General features: G+C 50.0%; 1 protein-coding gene across 2 annotated transcripts in view; it reads left to right on the top strand.

Moving 5' to 3' along the window:
* EDAR (ectodysplasin A receptor) overlaps positions 1–13,701 on the top strand; it is an 89,398-nt gene that overhangs the window by 58,013 nt on the left and 17,684 nt on the right. For both annotated transcript variants that reach the window (XM_030310261.1, XM_030310264.1), the window contains exons 2-5: positions 1,032–1,100; positions 2,066–2,188; positions 2,967–3,148; positions 10,176–10,261. In XM_030310261.1, coding sequence (XP_030166121.1) covers positions 1,050–1,100; positions 2,066–2,188; positions 2,967–3,148; positions 10,176–10,261 — 442 coding nt within the window. In that variant the 5' untranslated portion in view covers positions 1,032–1,049. The remainder of the gene's footprint in view (positions 1–1,031; positions 1,101–2,065; positions 2,189–2,966; positions 3,149–10,175; positions 10,262–13,701) is intronic.

The raw sequence follows: 13,701 nt of genomic DNA on the forward strand, positions 1-13,701 counted from the left end.
GTGGGCCCCTGTCTCTGGAATCATCCTTGGGACATCCTTCTCAGCCTGTTCTCAGAGTAATCAGATGCTTCCTCCCAAAGTGAAATGTCTTTATTGCCTTTTTTCCTGGTCACAAAGTTCACATCATTCTGACACTAGGAAATGTGTGGAAAGGGAGCGTTCCCCATAACCCACCACAGTCCATAGTCATTCCCACCCTATTTCACTCCTGCCAAAAAAAATCTTTATTGAAAATTTAGTGAATATCACTCCAGACCTACTTCTGTGTATCACTTCCCATGTCTTTGTATAGTCAGGCTCCCAGGTAAGACTGCTTTCAGTTAGAAACACAGGCCTCCCAGTCTGAAAATGGAAAAGTGAAAAACAATACCTCCTCCTTCAAAGCAGTGCATTAATTTAGCAGTTGGTGAAAGCATCTAAACACCTGGGCTATAGCCACCCTCTGTCTGTTTAGTGGCTGTGTGGCCCTGGGCATGTCACTACCCTCTCTGGGCTTCAATTGTTTCAGCTATAAAATTAAGTGGTTGGACTCATGCACTGAGTCCTTAATCACTCTGACAACAACTGTTCTTAACAGAGACAAGAAGAGTCTGACTGTGGGGCAGGGAGAGAGGGCAGAGGGCTTGGGGGAGAGGCTATCCTGCCACCATCTCCAGGACTGCTCTGGAGCCAGAAGGTCAGGACCAGCCCTGAGTACCCCTTGACACACTGTGTAAAGCCAGGCTTCCTCAGACTCTGTGAGCAGGTGAACCATCCGCTATTGCCCTGGCTTCCATAATTGGCTCTCAGTGCACTCTGGACCTTTCGTCCTTGGTGCGGGGGGGGGGGGGTGATACTGGGAGGGCCATGGATGGAGTCAGTGCAAGTGGCCTGGGGCTCAGCTTAAAACCTGCCTTTTCTTTTAGGGTGCATTCATTTCCTGCCTCGCTTGCAGGGAGGCCCCTCACACCCAGTGGGACATGGTGGAGGCAGCCAGACTGAGGGTGGGGGCTGGGCTGTGGCACCGGGGTGCCATGAAGTGTGTCTTTCAGGCAAGGCCCCAGGAGAAGATGGCCCACGCGGGAGACTGCAAGCAGATGCCCTGGCTCCCTGTCCTGGTGGTAAGTGCACCCTCACCCTGCGGAGCACCTGCAGTATGGCCCGGGAGGAGGTTCAGTGGGAGCTCCTTCACCTTCCACACTGCTGTAGGCCAGTCCCTTGGCCTCTTACACCTCAGTTTCCACAGCTGTGCAGTGGGATTAATGCTAACGGCACCTCCTTCACCAGGCTCTTTTGAGGGTGCAAAGCACTGAGCAGCACCCGGTCCAAATCAGACTTCTCCTCGGTAGCTTCCTTTCTAGGGGTCTTTATCTTTTTTTTTTTAATTTTTTTTTTAGCGTTTTATTTTATTTTTGAGACAGAGAGAGACAGAGCATGAGCAGGGGAGGGTCAGCGAGAGGGAGACACAGAATCTGAAACAGGCTCCAGGCTCTGAGCTGTCAGCACAGAGCCCGACGCGGGGCTCGAACTCACGGACTGCGAGATCATGACCTGAGCCGAAGTCGGCTGCTTAACCGACTGAGCCACCCAGGCGCCCCTCTAGGGGTCTTTAAATGCTTCCTTGTGTTGCAGTCTATGTAACCCAGTGCCTATGTGGTGAGCACCATGCCTGTGGTCCTATAGCTGAGAAAGATCCAGGCCCCCATCATGGGACTCCCCAAAGAAGAGAGGCTGCATGTGACTGAAACCTGCCCTTCTAGAGGCTCCAGGAAGAGGGCTGCCTCATCCATAACCTTAGAGAGGCTGGAAGCAAGATTTCATGGGTGAAGAGAGTTTGGAGCAGGCCTCAAAGATGGGATGGAGTTTTGATGGAGGGGTAAAGGAGATGCAGGAGTGAGACCAGCTGGTGGGAAGCGGGTTGGCCTGCCCAGTTTATTAGCTGCAGTTTCTAGGATTTGGTACCACATGAGTAGTAGCAGGCCCCCACACCCAGACTCCTTCCTCTGCAACACGTGCATGGGGTGCTCACACCTGAGTGTGTCTCCAAGGAGGCACAGAGGCCAAAAAGCCCCCTTTCTTGTGGCAGGTGTCACTGCTGTGTTCAGCCAGAGCAGAATACTCCAACTGCGGAGAGAATGAGTACTACAACCAGACCACGGGACTGTGCCACGAGTGTCCCCAGTGTGGCCCGGGAGAGGAGCCCTACCTGGTAAGGCCCCTGCTGGCTGTGCCTCGGCCTGGCACTCTCTATCACATGAGTGTTGCCCTCATCTGTATCACTCTACTTGTGGTTCCTAAGCTAAATCAGGCTAGTTGTCTATAGTCCTCAGATGTCACAATTAAAGGGTTGAAGCAGCAGTGAGCACAGAAACGGTGTCTCCCTGGCAAGGGAGATGGCCGAGCACTTGTTACAGATTTCTGAGGACCTGTTTTTAGTTTTTTAGAGGATGATTACTTTCCTACTCTTCTTTGATCAAATGGGTTTCAAGCCATCTGGATTGGAGGATGACTGATGTCCTCCAGGAATGGCATACTGATTCCTGAGTGCTGCAGTGCCCCTCTTCTTTGGGAAAGCCTCATTATGTTGTTCTGTTAAGTGCTGAGCAAAACACCCACAGTGTCAGCATTCATGGTTCTTGTACAGAGCTGAGGACATCAGATGCCACAGGCTGCATCACTGGCAGGTTATCCCTTTAGCTGACTGCCTTTATTCAGAAACCCTTGGGAGAGGGGCAGTGTCTAAAGCCTAGAAGCACTGGGGAAAGAAGCTCAGAGTTGGAGATGCAGGGGGGTTGCAGTTAAGGCAGATCAGGAAGCCAAAGCCTAGCAAGAGAAGTTTCTGGAAACAGCTAGTGTGCCCATTGTGCGCAGTGTGCCCAATTCACCCACTGTGCCTGGTGTGCTGGTGCCCCCAAGGACTGAAGGCCCAGTCGTGGTGGGTGTGGCTGCTGTACTCACCTGTATCCTCTGTCCGGTTTCTTGGCCAGTCCTGTGGTTATGGCACCAAAGATGAGGACTATGGTTGCGTCCCCTGCCCAGCGGAGAAGTTTTCCAAAGGAGGCTACCAGATATGCAGGCGTCACAAAGACTGTGAGGGCTTCTTCCGGGCCACCGTGCTGACACCAGGGGACATGGAGAATGATGCTGAGTGCGGGCCGTGTCTTCCTGGGTAAGCATGGCCGCTACCAGACCACACCCCAGGACACTTTGTGCAGAAAGCCCTGAATGTGAGCACCTCAGGCTGCGGCGTAGCATCACTCCTGCATTTGCCCATTCTATAAGGAGCAGCTCAGCAGGGAGGAGGGCATGTGTCTGGAGTCAGGAAGCACAGGGTCTAGGATGGTGAGTCCCACATCTTTCAGAGGATGGGCAGCCCACCCAGGCTCAGCTTCCAGATCTCTTAAGTGGATGTTCATCATAATAATATCTTCTGATGACCCAAAACAAACAAACTTGTTGAATACTTACTATAAGATAACACATGTGGAATGATTTGGAGAAAAGAAAACTAAAATTCTGATTAAATTTAGTGTTTTTGGTATTCTGGAAAAATCTGAGGGTACATATTCCTACTAAGGAATATGTGAGTCATTTGGTGCCTATAATTCCACCACAATTCTGTTATTTATCAAAAGTTATCCCATAAAAGCAAAGTGAAAATGCAGTTAGTGTGAAAGACAGAAAGATAAAATCTTCCTTCTTACAGGCAGGACACATTAGCAAGTTCTGCCTAGGAGAGCAAAGTGCAATCTTGACACTCAGATCTACCAAGCCACGGCTGTTGCTGCTGCCTCCCTCTAGTGGCCACATAGCACAATGCTTGCAAGGGTTACAGATAAAACTGAAAGCAGTGACAAAGGCGGCGTGGTAATAGAGGTGGTACAGGTGGTAGAGGTGGTGTGGTGGTAGTGATGATGGAGGTGGTGATGGTGATGGAGACAGTGGCAGTGATGATAGAGGTGGTGGGGATGATGGAGACAGTGGCGATGGTGGAGGTGGTGATGATGGAGGGAGTGGTGGTGACGATGAGGGTGGTGGTGATAGAGGTGGTGGTGATGGAGGTTATGGTAGTAATGATGGTAGTAGTGATGATAATGATGGCGGTCATGGTAATAGTGGCATTTTGAATAGCACACTATACTTTGCAACCCATTTGTGCACATTATCTTTCTAGATCTCTGTCTTGGATTAAGAGGAGAAAGAAAACAAGGAGGATATATCCAAACAAGAACACCAGGCATTAGTCTGTAAGAAGAAGGAAGTATAAGGAAGGCATAAAGACCCACCAACTTCAGAATAGATTGAAAGTGAATAACTCTTTAAAATGAGGAGATCTTTTAAAATTACAGAAATTGACCTTAGTTCAAATTTGTGACTGAGAAGCATTGATTCCCGTGGCTTCCACCACCATCTTTCTACTGGGGACCATCCCCCAGCCCTAGTCTATCCATTTTCTGTCTTCAGTTCAGACCTACCTCCAGAGCTACAGACCTTCATTTCCAAATATCTGCTTGACAACTCTATGTCAGTGTCCCTGACACAGAGTATGATTCAAACATATTGGTCAAATTAATAAAGAAAACATGGAATCTTATTACAGAACCTTATTTTTCAATATGCAAAAAAGCAGGTAATACACAGGGAAGATATTAGAATATTCTCTTAAAAATGTGATAAAAATAAAAGTTCTATAGGTGACAGTCTTTAATTTAATTGTTGAGGCTGTTGTGTTGTGGGGGCTCCACCAAAAGGAACATGTTAGGAGAAGCAGAATCAATGCATTCCCACCCAATGGTACAAGCATCCATTGAAGGACTGCTCTGCACAGATGCCATGCTTGAATGAGACAAATTCAGTATGCTCTTCACATTAGGTGACTAGAACTAGTCTCTGAAAATATATATGCTTCCTGGAACTTCATCTTCACTGGTTTTTATTGGTGCAGATACATAATTCATGAAAGATACACAGAGTTTCACGGATTAACTATAAGTGTGCCAAGGAAAAGTGCACACCTTGCCATGCTCACGTTGGAAAGTAAATAACACTCTTTGCAAAATTTCAACTTATTCTCACAGTCTCTCAGGGTGAGAATCTGACTTTGCATTCACGACCTAGCATAACCGCTTCTGCATTTGTTTTAGTAAACCTGTGAAGTCAGAGCCTACTAGGTAGGCACTAGTGAGGCAAAGAGGAAAGACACTTTTCTGTGAAGGAGACAAGAAAATCAGTAACCACAGCATAGTATGGTAGGTGTACACGGTGTTCTAGAAGTCTGGGAAGGACCCCTTGCTTCATGGGTGGGGTGGTGGGTCGGAAGGGGTGTCAGGAGACTTCTCAGGGTGACATTGGGAAGGTGGGAGTTAGTCAGGCTAAGAATTAGGACAGAGCTCTCCAAGATGCTCAGGGCAAAGCTCAAAGGGGCAAGCAACCTGGTGGGATGTGGAGCTGAGGGTCCCTGTGGCTGCAGAGGAGACAAGCCCAGGGGTTGTGGAGAAACCAGAGAGGGGGGCAGGGGCCAGAGGGAAAATGGCTCTGGAGAACGATGTTGAAGACACTGGTCATTAGCTCAGTGTGGAAGCAGACCACCATGCAGACTTCCAAGCTGGTATAGGACACAATTGGACTGTACCTTGGAAGATCCTTTTGGCAGCAGTGAGGAAAATGTGCTGTGTAGGGAAGACACAGGAGCCCAGGGGTGTTGTGAGAACTGGGGCAAAGTGGGAGCCTTAGGAATTGGAGGGAGAGGAAACATGAGAGCTCACTGGAAGATAGCATTGACCGGAGTTGCAGACCAAGGGCGTGGGGGGTGGGGGAAGTATATTTTGAAAAGGAATCTCAGATGTCTTCCTTGGCCAGCTGTGTGGACAGTGAGACCCACTTGCTAAGAGGTGGGATACTGGAGGAGGAGGAATTTTGGAGGGAAGGTGAAGGGAGTGTGGAAGAGGTGTGTGTGTGATTTGAGGTGGTTGTAACATCCAGACCAAGCTATCTGACACAGAGATGGATAAACAGGTATGAAGTTCAAGTCAGATCTGCAAGTCATCTCTGCATTAATGGTGTTGTCCAGACAGGCTGTTCCAGTGAAACAGAAGGGGAGCATGGGTAGATGCAGAATGGAGCCTCACTCACAGCATTGCTGGCTTTGTCCCAGCAGTGGCTCAGACCATACATGCATCCCACAGTGGTCTCTGAGATTCAGCCATGGCATAATTACAGATGATCTAGAAGGGGCAATGATAATGCACATTGAGCAGCCTGTTTCATTCTTATCTTTAGGCTACAAAGACTTTCTAGCCAGAAAGCACAAGCCCGGGAACCAATGCAGTAAATAACCTTGTCCTGTAAGCAGGTGCCAGCTTGGTCACTAGAAAGGGTGTTCTGTGGCAGTGAAGACAATTTCCTTGGTCCCAATATATTTACCAGAAAGAAGATTACCAGTGGAATAGTTGTGAGTGCCCTGCTTCTAGAAGGCTTCAAAAGATAGGAATGACCATCTGCAGATTAATGGGGAAGCCAGCATCTGTAATCTTAAAAGGGTCTTCCGAGCTCTGAAGTCTTGAGTAACTCGCTCCCTGCTCCATAGGAACAGCGACCTCCTTCTTCCACACCTTGACTGAATCACCCAGGGCACTCGAGTGGATGAAGGTCACTGTGCCGGAGATACGTCTCGACTTTCATCTCACTGCATCCTTCACAGATATGAAGATGTAGTTGGTTTCCAGTTTGGCCCTGTAGTGTGACAGACCATTCAAATAAGTCACTCCCAACCCCAAGGCCACTGTAGCAGAAGGCCCCTACTGTATCTCTGGTCCCCCATCCTCCTCAGAGGGGCTCTATAGAGTACTGTGCTTGTCAGGGGAAGGCTCCAGGGCCTCAGGACCTCCTGTCTCCTGTTACCCACCATAGGCCCAGAGAACAAATGAGGCTCTCATGCTCTGTGTCACAGGGGAGGGTTACCAGGAGTCTGGGTAAGCTGGCGCTGTTCACTCAGTGAAAGGCTGTTTTCATGGAGTCCATGTGGCTGCCAGGCCACAATGTAGGCCACCACGGATTTGTCTTCCTAACACCATAGGCTCCCTTGGCCCTGCCCCCCTTGTGGTTTGGCAGGCACGCTCCCCTTATTCTTTGCCCTCTCTGCTATGCATCAGTATGCGGCTGAGATGCTGGCAGAACAATGAGCATATATGGCTTTCCTGTTGAGAAATGCTGTGTGGGAGGACAGGGAACAAATCAGGAGAAGAGGAAGACATGGAGGTTTTATTTTATAGCCCACCCCCACCCCCTGCCAGAGCAGTGTCTTATCCATGGCTGGCAGTGGCCCATCTTACCTTCTGTTGGCCGGTTTCCAGTCCATGTCCACTCTCTTCAAATAAGGCATTCTAGGGTTGTTGGAGGGCCAGGTGAAGGACACAGTTCTACGTGCCTCATTGTGTGTGAAGACAACATCCAATGGCTCCATCACATCCATTACAAGCTTAGGAGCCCTGAGGAAAGGAAATCTTTGGGGGAAATCTATATTTCTGTTGACATGGAATAAGTCAACTCCTTCATAGAAGATTCTAGAGGCCCCATTTAAACTGAGTTTTATCTTTCTCCTTACCTTAATCAACCCTTGAGGAAAAAAACAAAAAACAAAAAAGAACTAAGAAAAGTCAAAACATAGATCAAAGTGTAGGAAATCAGGCCTCTACAGAAAGACAGACCCAATACTCTGTGGCAGGGACACAGACCCCTGAATGAACACCCAGCTTCAAGCTGATGGGAATCTGTCAGAAGCAGCCCAGCAATGATTCTCCACTCCTGTGTAGCCAGACTGAGAGGTTTGGGTGTAAGCTGCAGCACGAGTTGCTGAGGTTAGCCCTGAAGAGGAAACCCTCACACCTGACAATGTTCTGGACAGTGGTACATGCCTGGAAATGCGAGAGGCAGTTCACATGCCGACTCAGGCTGGGAAGTTCCTCTGGAACCAATTTATTTTTTTCGATGTATTGCCTTTCAGTATTTTGTTTCTTGGCTACGTTATTTAATATGTCACACAGCTTGGTCCAGACACAGCATCAGGACAGGAGGCCCTGCTGCAGCCCTGCCGAACCCCCATGGGAGTCAGACAGACCCCCCCCCCGCCCCCCGCTTGGGATGAAAGCGAGAAGGAACTGTGTGCGAGGAAGGGCAGCAGACCCGCCCCCAAGTGTGCACAGAGCGTGGCGGCCCGCAGACCCATCAGGGAGCCATGTTCTAAGCCCAGGCATTCTCCACCCGCTGGGCAGCTGCGGCTCTTCATCTCAGAGCTCAGAGCTCAGGTGTCAAACAGGGTAGGTTTAGCTGTGCTGCTTCTTTTTTAAAAGGGAGGAAGAAAGATGCACAGAATGCCCTCAGGGCCCTCGTCAGGCTGTGAACTTTGAACTTCTGTGGAGGAGAACTTAGTGTTGTTCATTTGATTTTTCCAACCAATGTTGGCCTAGAACCATGCCTCCTCAGTGCCCTGCACAGATAGTAGGAATATAGCTATGAGCAAGACTGGCCCTGAGAGACTCCCAGGCCAGGCACACCAACAGTCCTGATCCAGCAGAAGAATGTGCCCGAAGGGGAGGTGAGGACTAACTCAGAGCCCCAAGTGCCAACAGTGGGTCTGGATGTTAGAAATCAGGGGGCTGGCCTGAAGACTGTCACCCTCATGAGGCCACACACAGACACGTGCCACCTCTTGGGAGCAGATGCTCCATAGGCCCCACTGTCACTTCCTGCATCCCAGGCACAGATGCCTTATGGAGAGTGGCAGAATATTTGTTTGAGAGAGGCTTTTTCCAGAAGGCTTAACTGTAAAACTGGCTGTTGTGGCTTCTCTGAGGGCTGTTTTAAGATTGACTAATTAATGTTTATGAGATACACAGGGATCTGAGGATAAAAGGCCCTGAGGAAGGGCAGGCAATTATGATCATAATGTTATTGGTAATGGTCCAGCTCATGGCGGCTGGAGTCCAAAGACAACCCCAGCACCCCTGCCATGCTGCCACCTACCCTGCCATCAGTGGGGCCTGGGTGTGCACAGCTAATAAGAAAGAGATTAAAAACCAACCATGGAAAAAGCCAATAGTGAAGAGGGATTTTTCATCTCTTGAAATCATAAGGAAAAATGTTGGCACCAGCTCACGTTACTTAATAGACCTCTCATGACGTGATAAATGGTTTCATGATCACCGCTGAATGTGTGTTTATGAAAAGTAGGCACATGCCAAGAGAGGTGCCAAAGTCTGCATGTGTACAGGAGCCAGAGCTGTGAGCACTGGAGGTGAGGATCGCCAGGTCCAAGGGGTCCTGACTCAGGGTACAGAGCTCTGCAGGCTAGCGTGGTCATCAGGGCTGGCACACTGACACTGGGAGGCTCAAAATACGTGGCATCAATGGGGGTAAACGACTTCACAGTCTTATTGTGAATGATTTCTCTGTTTCATTCAGTACATGCCACCCCAGTGCGAACACTTGAGCTTATGCAGCGTCTGAGTCAGGTGCTTCCTGAGGTGGAAACAAAGGAATTTCAGTTATGACCTGGTTGTATGTCAGGCCAACCCTAAGGCCTTCTGCGTTGACCTCTCTAGACATTGCTGCTTTCTGTCCACTGCAGCCAGCTCCGTTCAATCTTAGCAGGCATGCAGAAGGTCTGTGAGGTGCCAGTATCGTAGGGGCTTATAGACATATTTGCCAGTAATCCTGCCAGGCTAGAGGTTCTGAGACAGGCTTTTGCTGAGGGGGGGGAAGTTCCTCCTCCAGGGGCATCTGGCTCGCTGGCTGGAACTCCCAGAGAGCTAATCAAGGTCCACATGTGGTAGGCACACAGATACTTTGGTCGATGATGTGGATGAAGATGATGAGGACACACACACACACAACAAATTCATCAGTGAAAACAATCAAAAAGGAAAGGAGATTTAAAGGCCCAAAGTGGCCTATTATTAGAAAAACTATTTTTCCATTTCAAGACATGCTGAAAACTCCCAGAGAAACTCAGTGGTCAAAATGGGCTGCTATTTCTGAGGGTTCCCGATTCCCATGGCATGTGTCTCATCCCTGACTTTGGTTACACTTTGATCATGCTTGGATCATGCCTGAATCACGGGCATGCCAAGTGATCAGTACTTGCTTGTGGTGACACCTGGCTCACCTGTCTGCTTTGTCTTGTCTCGCCCTCCCTGTAGCTACTACATGTTGGAAAATAGACCCAGGAACATCTACGGCATGGTCTGCTACTCCTGCCTCCTGGCACCCCCTAACACCAAGGAATGTGAGTGCCCTTGTCCTTCCATTGGAACACTGCTGCTTCAGCACTGGTATCTCTTGTTATGCGGTGTTGTAAAAATAAGCCAGTCCCAGCACCCAGGCAGATGAATACAGTGAAGGCATAAACAAAAATGCTCCCATGGCCTGGCCAGTCAGGCAGCAGGTCCCTGAAGGGAAGTCTGCTATAGCTGAACCATGAGTCAGTCACCTGACACCTTGAACAAGTTTTGTCATCTGTGACATGGGGCTTTAAAATCTGAACCCTCCATCTCATGCAATTATTGGAAAGACCAATGAGATCACAGTTGCCAAGGTATTTTTGCAAAGTCCTGCAAAGTACTAGACAATTTTAAGTTCTTGTATATACATTTCAAACCAGATGAGACCAAGGGAAAGATGAGGAGTGGTCACAGTGAATGAACTGGACTCCACAAAGCCCATGTAATCAGTGAGGCTCGCAGATTCAGAGTCCCACCTTAAGCTGTCTCTTTCCCCTTCTCATTCTGGTTGATTCTCACTGCATGTATCTGTGAGGAAGGGCCAGGGACCTCTACTCCAGAGAATGTAGCATGTGGCCCCTTGGATCTATGGTCTGGAGAGACGCCATGGAAGAGAGTGGGTGGACAGCTGTCCCTGGGCTGCAGGAGCCCTTCCTTGCTCTCCCCCAAGCCCACTCCCACCACAGGGCAGAAGAGGGGCTGTGCGGGGACCCTGCCTCTCCCCCACTCCATGTTCTCACAATATTCCTGCCCAGGGGAGTAGAACAAGGGCCTGCCCTTAAGAGCAGTGGGAGGGAGGGAAGGAGAGAAGCAAACAAGGAGCACCACTCCACACCACGCCCCCCACCCGCACCTTATGGTTCAGGGGGAGGAGATGCCCAAGTGGGCAGGTGGGCATGTGGTAGGTTGCCCCTGGGGGGCCACCCCTCTTTCCTAGATAACTTCAGTAGATGCACTGGCAGTAATGGATTTGCATATCTTTAAAGCTAAGCTTTGTACCCAGCCACATGCTCATTAATTCACAAATTAGGGGAGGGCCAAGGGCTCCAGGCTTCCAGCAGGTCCCGTGGTGAAGTCTGCTCGCCACTGCCTCCAGCTAGAGGATCCCAACTAATTCAATACCAGATAGTTCTGGGATGGAGTTCTCACTGGGAAGATGTGAGGCACTCCCCTACCTATGCAGAAAAGTCTCTTTGCCTGAAGAACCTGGAAAACAAGCTCACACACATGAGGTTTGTTCTTGCCCAGGCCTTCCATAACCAGCCAGATGGCTGGAAGAGCTCTGAGGCAGGGGAGGGGTGCCTCCCTCCTCTTGCCATCCAACAATGGGGTCCATCACACGGGGAGAGAAAGCAGAGCCCCTGAGCCCTCGACACTTTGAAAATAAGTGCATCCTTTCCCCAGCCCCCAGCCCTGAATTGCTTAACTGAAAACCAGCTTCCAGTAAGGCCTTGTAGTGGGTTCATAGCATCCAGCCCTAAAAGAGGCCAGCAAAGACACTGAAGCCAAGAGTCAAGGGGCAAGCCTCCAGACCTCTGTCTGCCAATCTGGAAAATGGGGAGAGGTAACCAGCTAGGTTGTGGGGTGTCATGGTGAATGGAGCCCTGTCTGGGTCAGGGTTTCAAGTGTGCATGTGAGAGTTTCTCTCTCCAGCTCTGGGGTCTGCACCTCCCCCCCCTGCACCAAGCTTCAGTCCCGAGATCTTTCAAACCAAGGCTCCTGCTCAGGAGCAGCCAATAGAATCAGAAAAGCTGGTTGTGACCACAGCCTCCATGAAGACCCTGGGACTCAAATCCATAGGGCTGCCTTCAACAGCTCCACCCCAGGAGAGCCAGGAGAGTCAGTGAAGCCTCATTCATCAGGATCCTGACATCACTGGCTGGCTGTCCCAGTCCCATCAGGTGCTGCCATTCCTGAGCCTACAGTCAGTGGTCAAGAACTCCTTTGCCTCCAAGCTGAGATGCTCCCTCTAGTTTTGATGTGATTTACCTGGGCACTTGCTGCATGAAACTACCCAGAGTCAGTGAGTAGCAGAGTGTGCAAACCTGTGGTCAGAGACCCTGGCATGGACCCTGGGCAAAGCATATAATGCAGACCTGGAGCTGGCCAGAGGTGACAGGAGCCCCCTGAAAGACACCCATGCAGGAGTCTGGAAGACACCATACCAGAGAAGGCCAGCCAGGAGCTGTCACATCTCCCCCCACCCTCTAGGGCACTCCCCCTCTCTCTGTACAGGGGTTCCTCTTCCATCTTACAGAAGCATCTTCCCTACACAGCTCTATGAAATGTAGGGTGAAGGGGCCATTGTTTGCGATCATCTTGCCTTTGGGCCAGTTGTTCTCTCTCATGAGAACAGAAATTAGTGGACGTTACTGTGGAGCCTGGTATTCAGGGACTGTGAAAAACCCTGCAAGCCAGGAACCACCCTCCATCTGTTTTCTCTCCTGTATAATTGAGAAACTAATATCCTCTCAGTATGCCAATAGGGCTGACCTACGTGCACAAAATACTTGCAGTATTGAAAGCACAAAGCAAGTGCAAATGAGGACTCCTCTCTAAACCAACTAGAGTGCAACAGGGAGGCCCCTGGATGCTCAGAGCACCCCCAGAGGAGCCTCCCCTCCTCCCCTGCTTGTGACCTGCCCATAGGGAAGTGTGCAGCTTCCTTCCAGATGCAGCAATGACCGCAGTCACTTCCAATCCCGTCCCTATCTGGGTGCTGGCAAATCAGCACCAGATGGAAAAAAGAGAAGAAGCCCAAGTCAAAGAGCACTATTCACTTGGTGAACCAGCACTGTTTTTATTTCCCGCACATTCTGAAGAACTCATGCCTGAGGGCTGCCTCATAAAGGAATCTGTGGTGTGATAACACAGAGGTGGCCTGGTGCCATAGCCAGGAAGATTTGGGTTTCATTATGAGTTTCCCCTCTTAGGAAAGTTACTTAACTTTATGCCTTAGTTTCCTCATCCTTAAAATGTGGATATCTGTGTCATAAGATGTGGTGAGGGATGGTGCATCAACCGTGGATGATGAGTCCACCCAGTACCACACAGGGTGCTCAGGGAGCAGATGGCAGAGTTCCACAGCCCAATGGGTGAGCGTGGCCCCACCCCAGGTAGCCCACACTGACTTTCTGTCCCCCACCTGCCCCAGTGGGCCAGACCAACAGGAGCCCACCCTCACAGAATGCTGGAGGGACCAATGAGGCAGGTCCGGGGCTGGGTCCTCACTTGTCCCAATGTCCTCATTTTTATTATCCCTCTTCCATGACGACAAGCCCTGCATCGGGTCCAGGATAGACTCAACCATAGTCTGTTTTGGAGAATTCTGCTTAGGAAAGCTGTGGCAAGTTTCATTCAGATGCCATCATGCAATGCCCACTAAATGTGGAGCTGTGGCATTCCCAAATGCCAGTGGCCAGCTGTTTCTAACACAGTGTCTCTC

This window comes from Lynx canadensis, chromosome A3 (genome assembly GCF_007474595.2).
Source record: "Lynx canadensis isolate LIC74 chromosome A3, mLynCan4.pri.v2, whole genome shotgun sequence".
Classification (NCBI taxonomy): Eukaryota; Metazoa; Chordata; class Mammalia; order Carnivora; family Felidae; genus Lynx; species Lynx canadensis.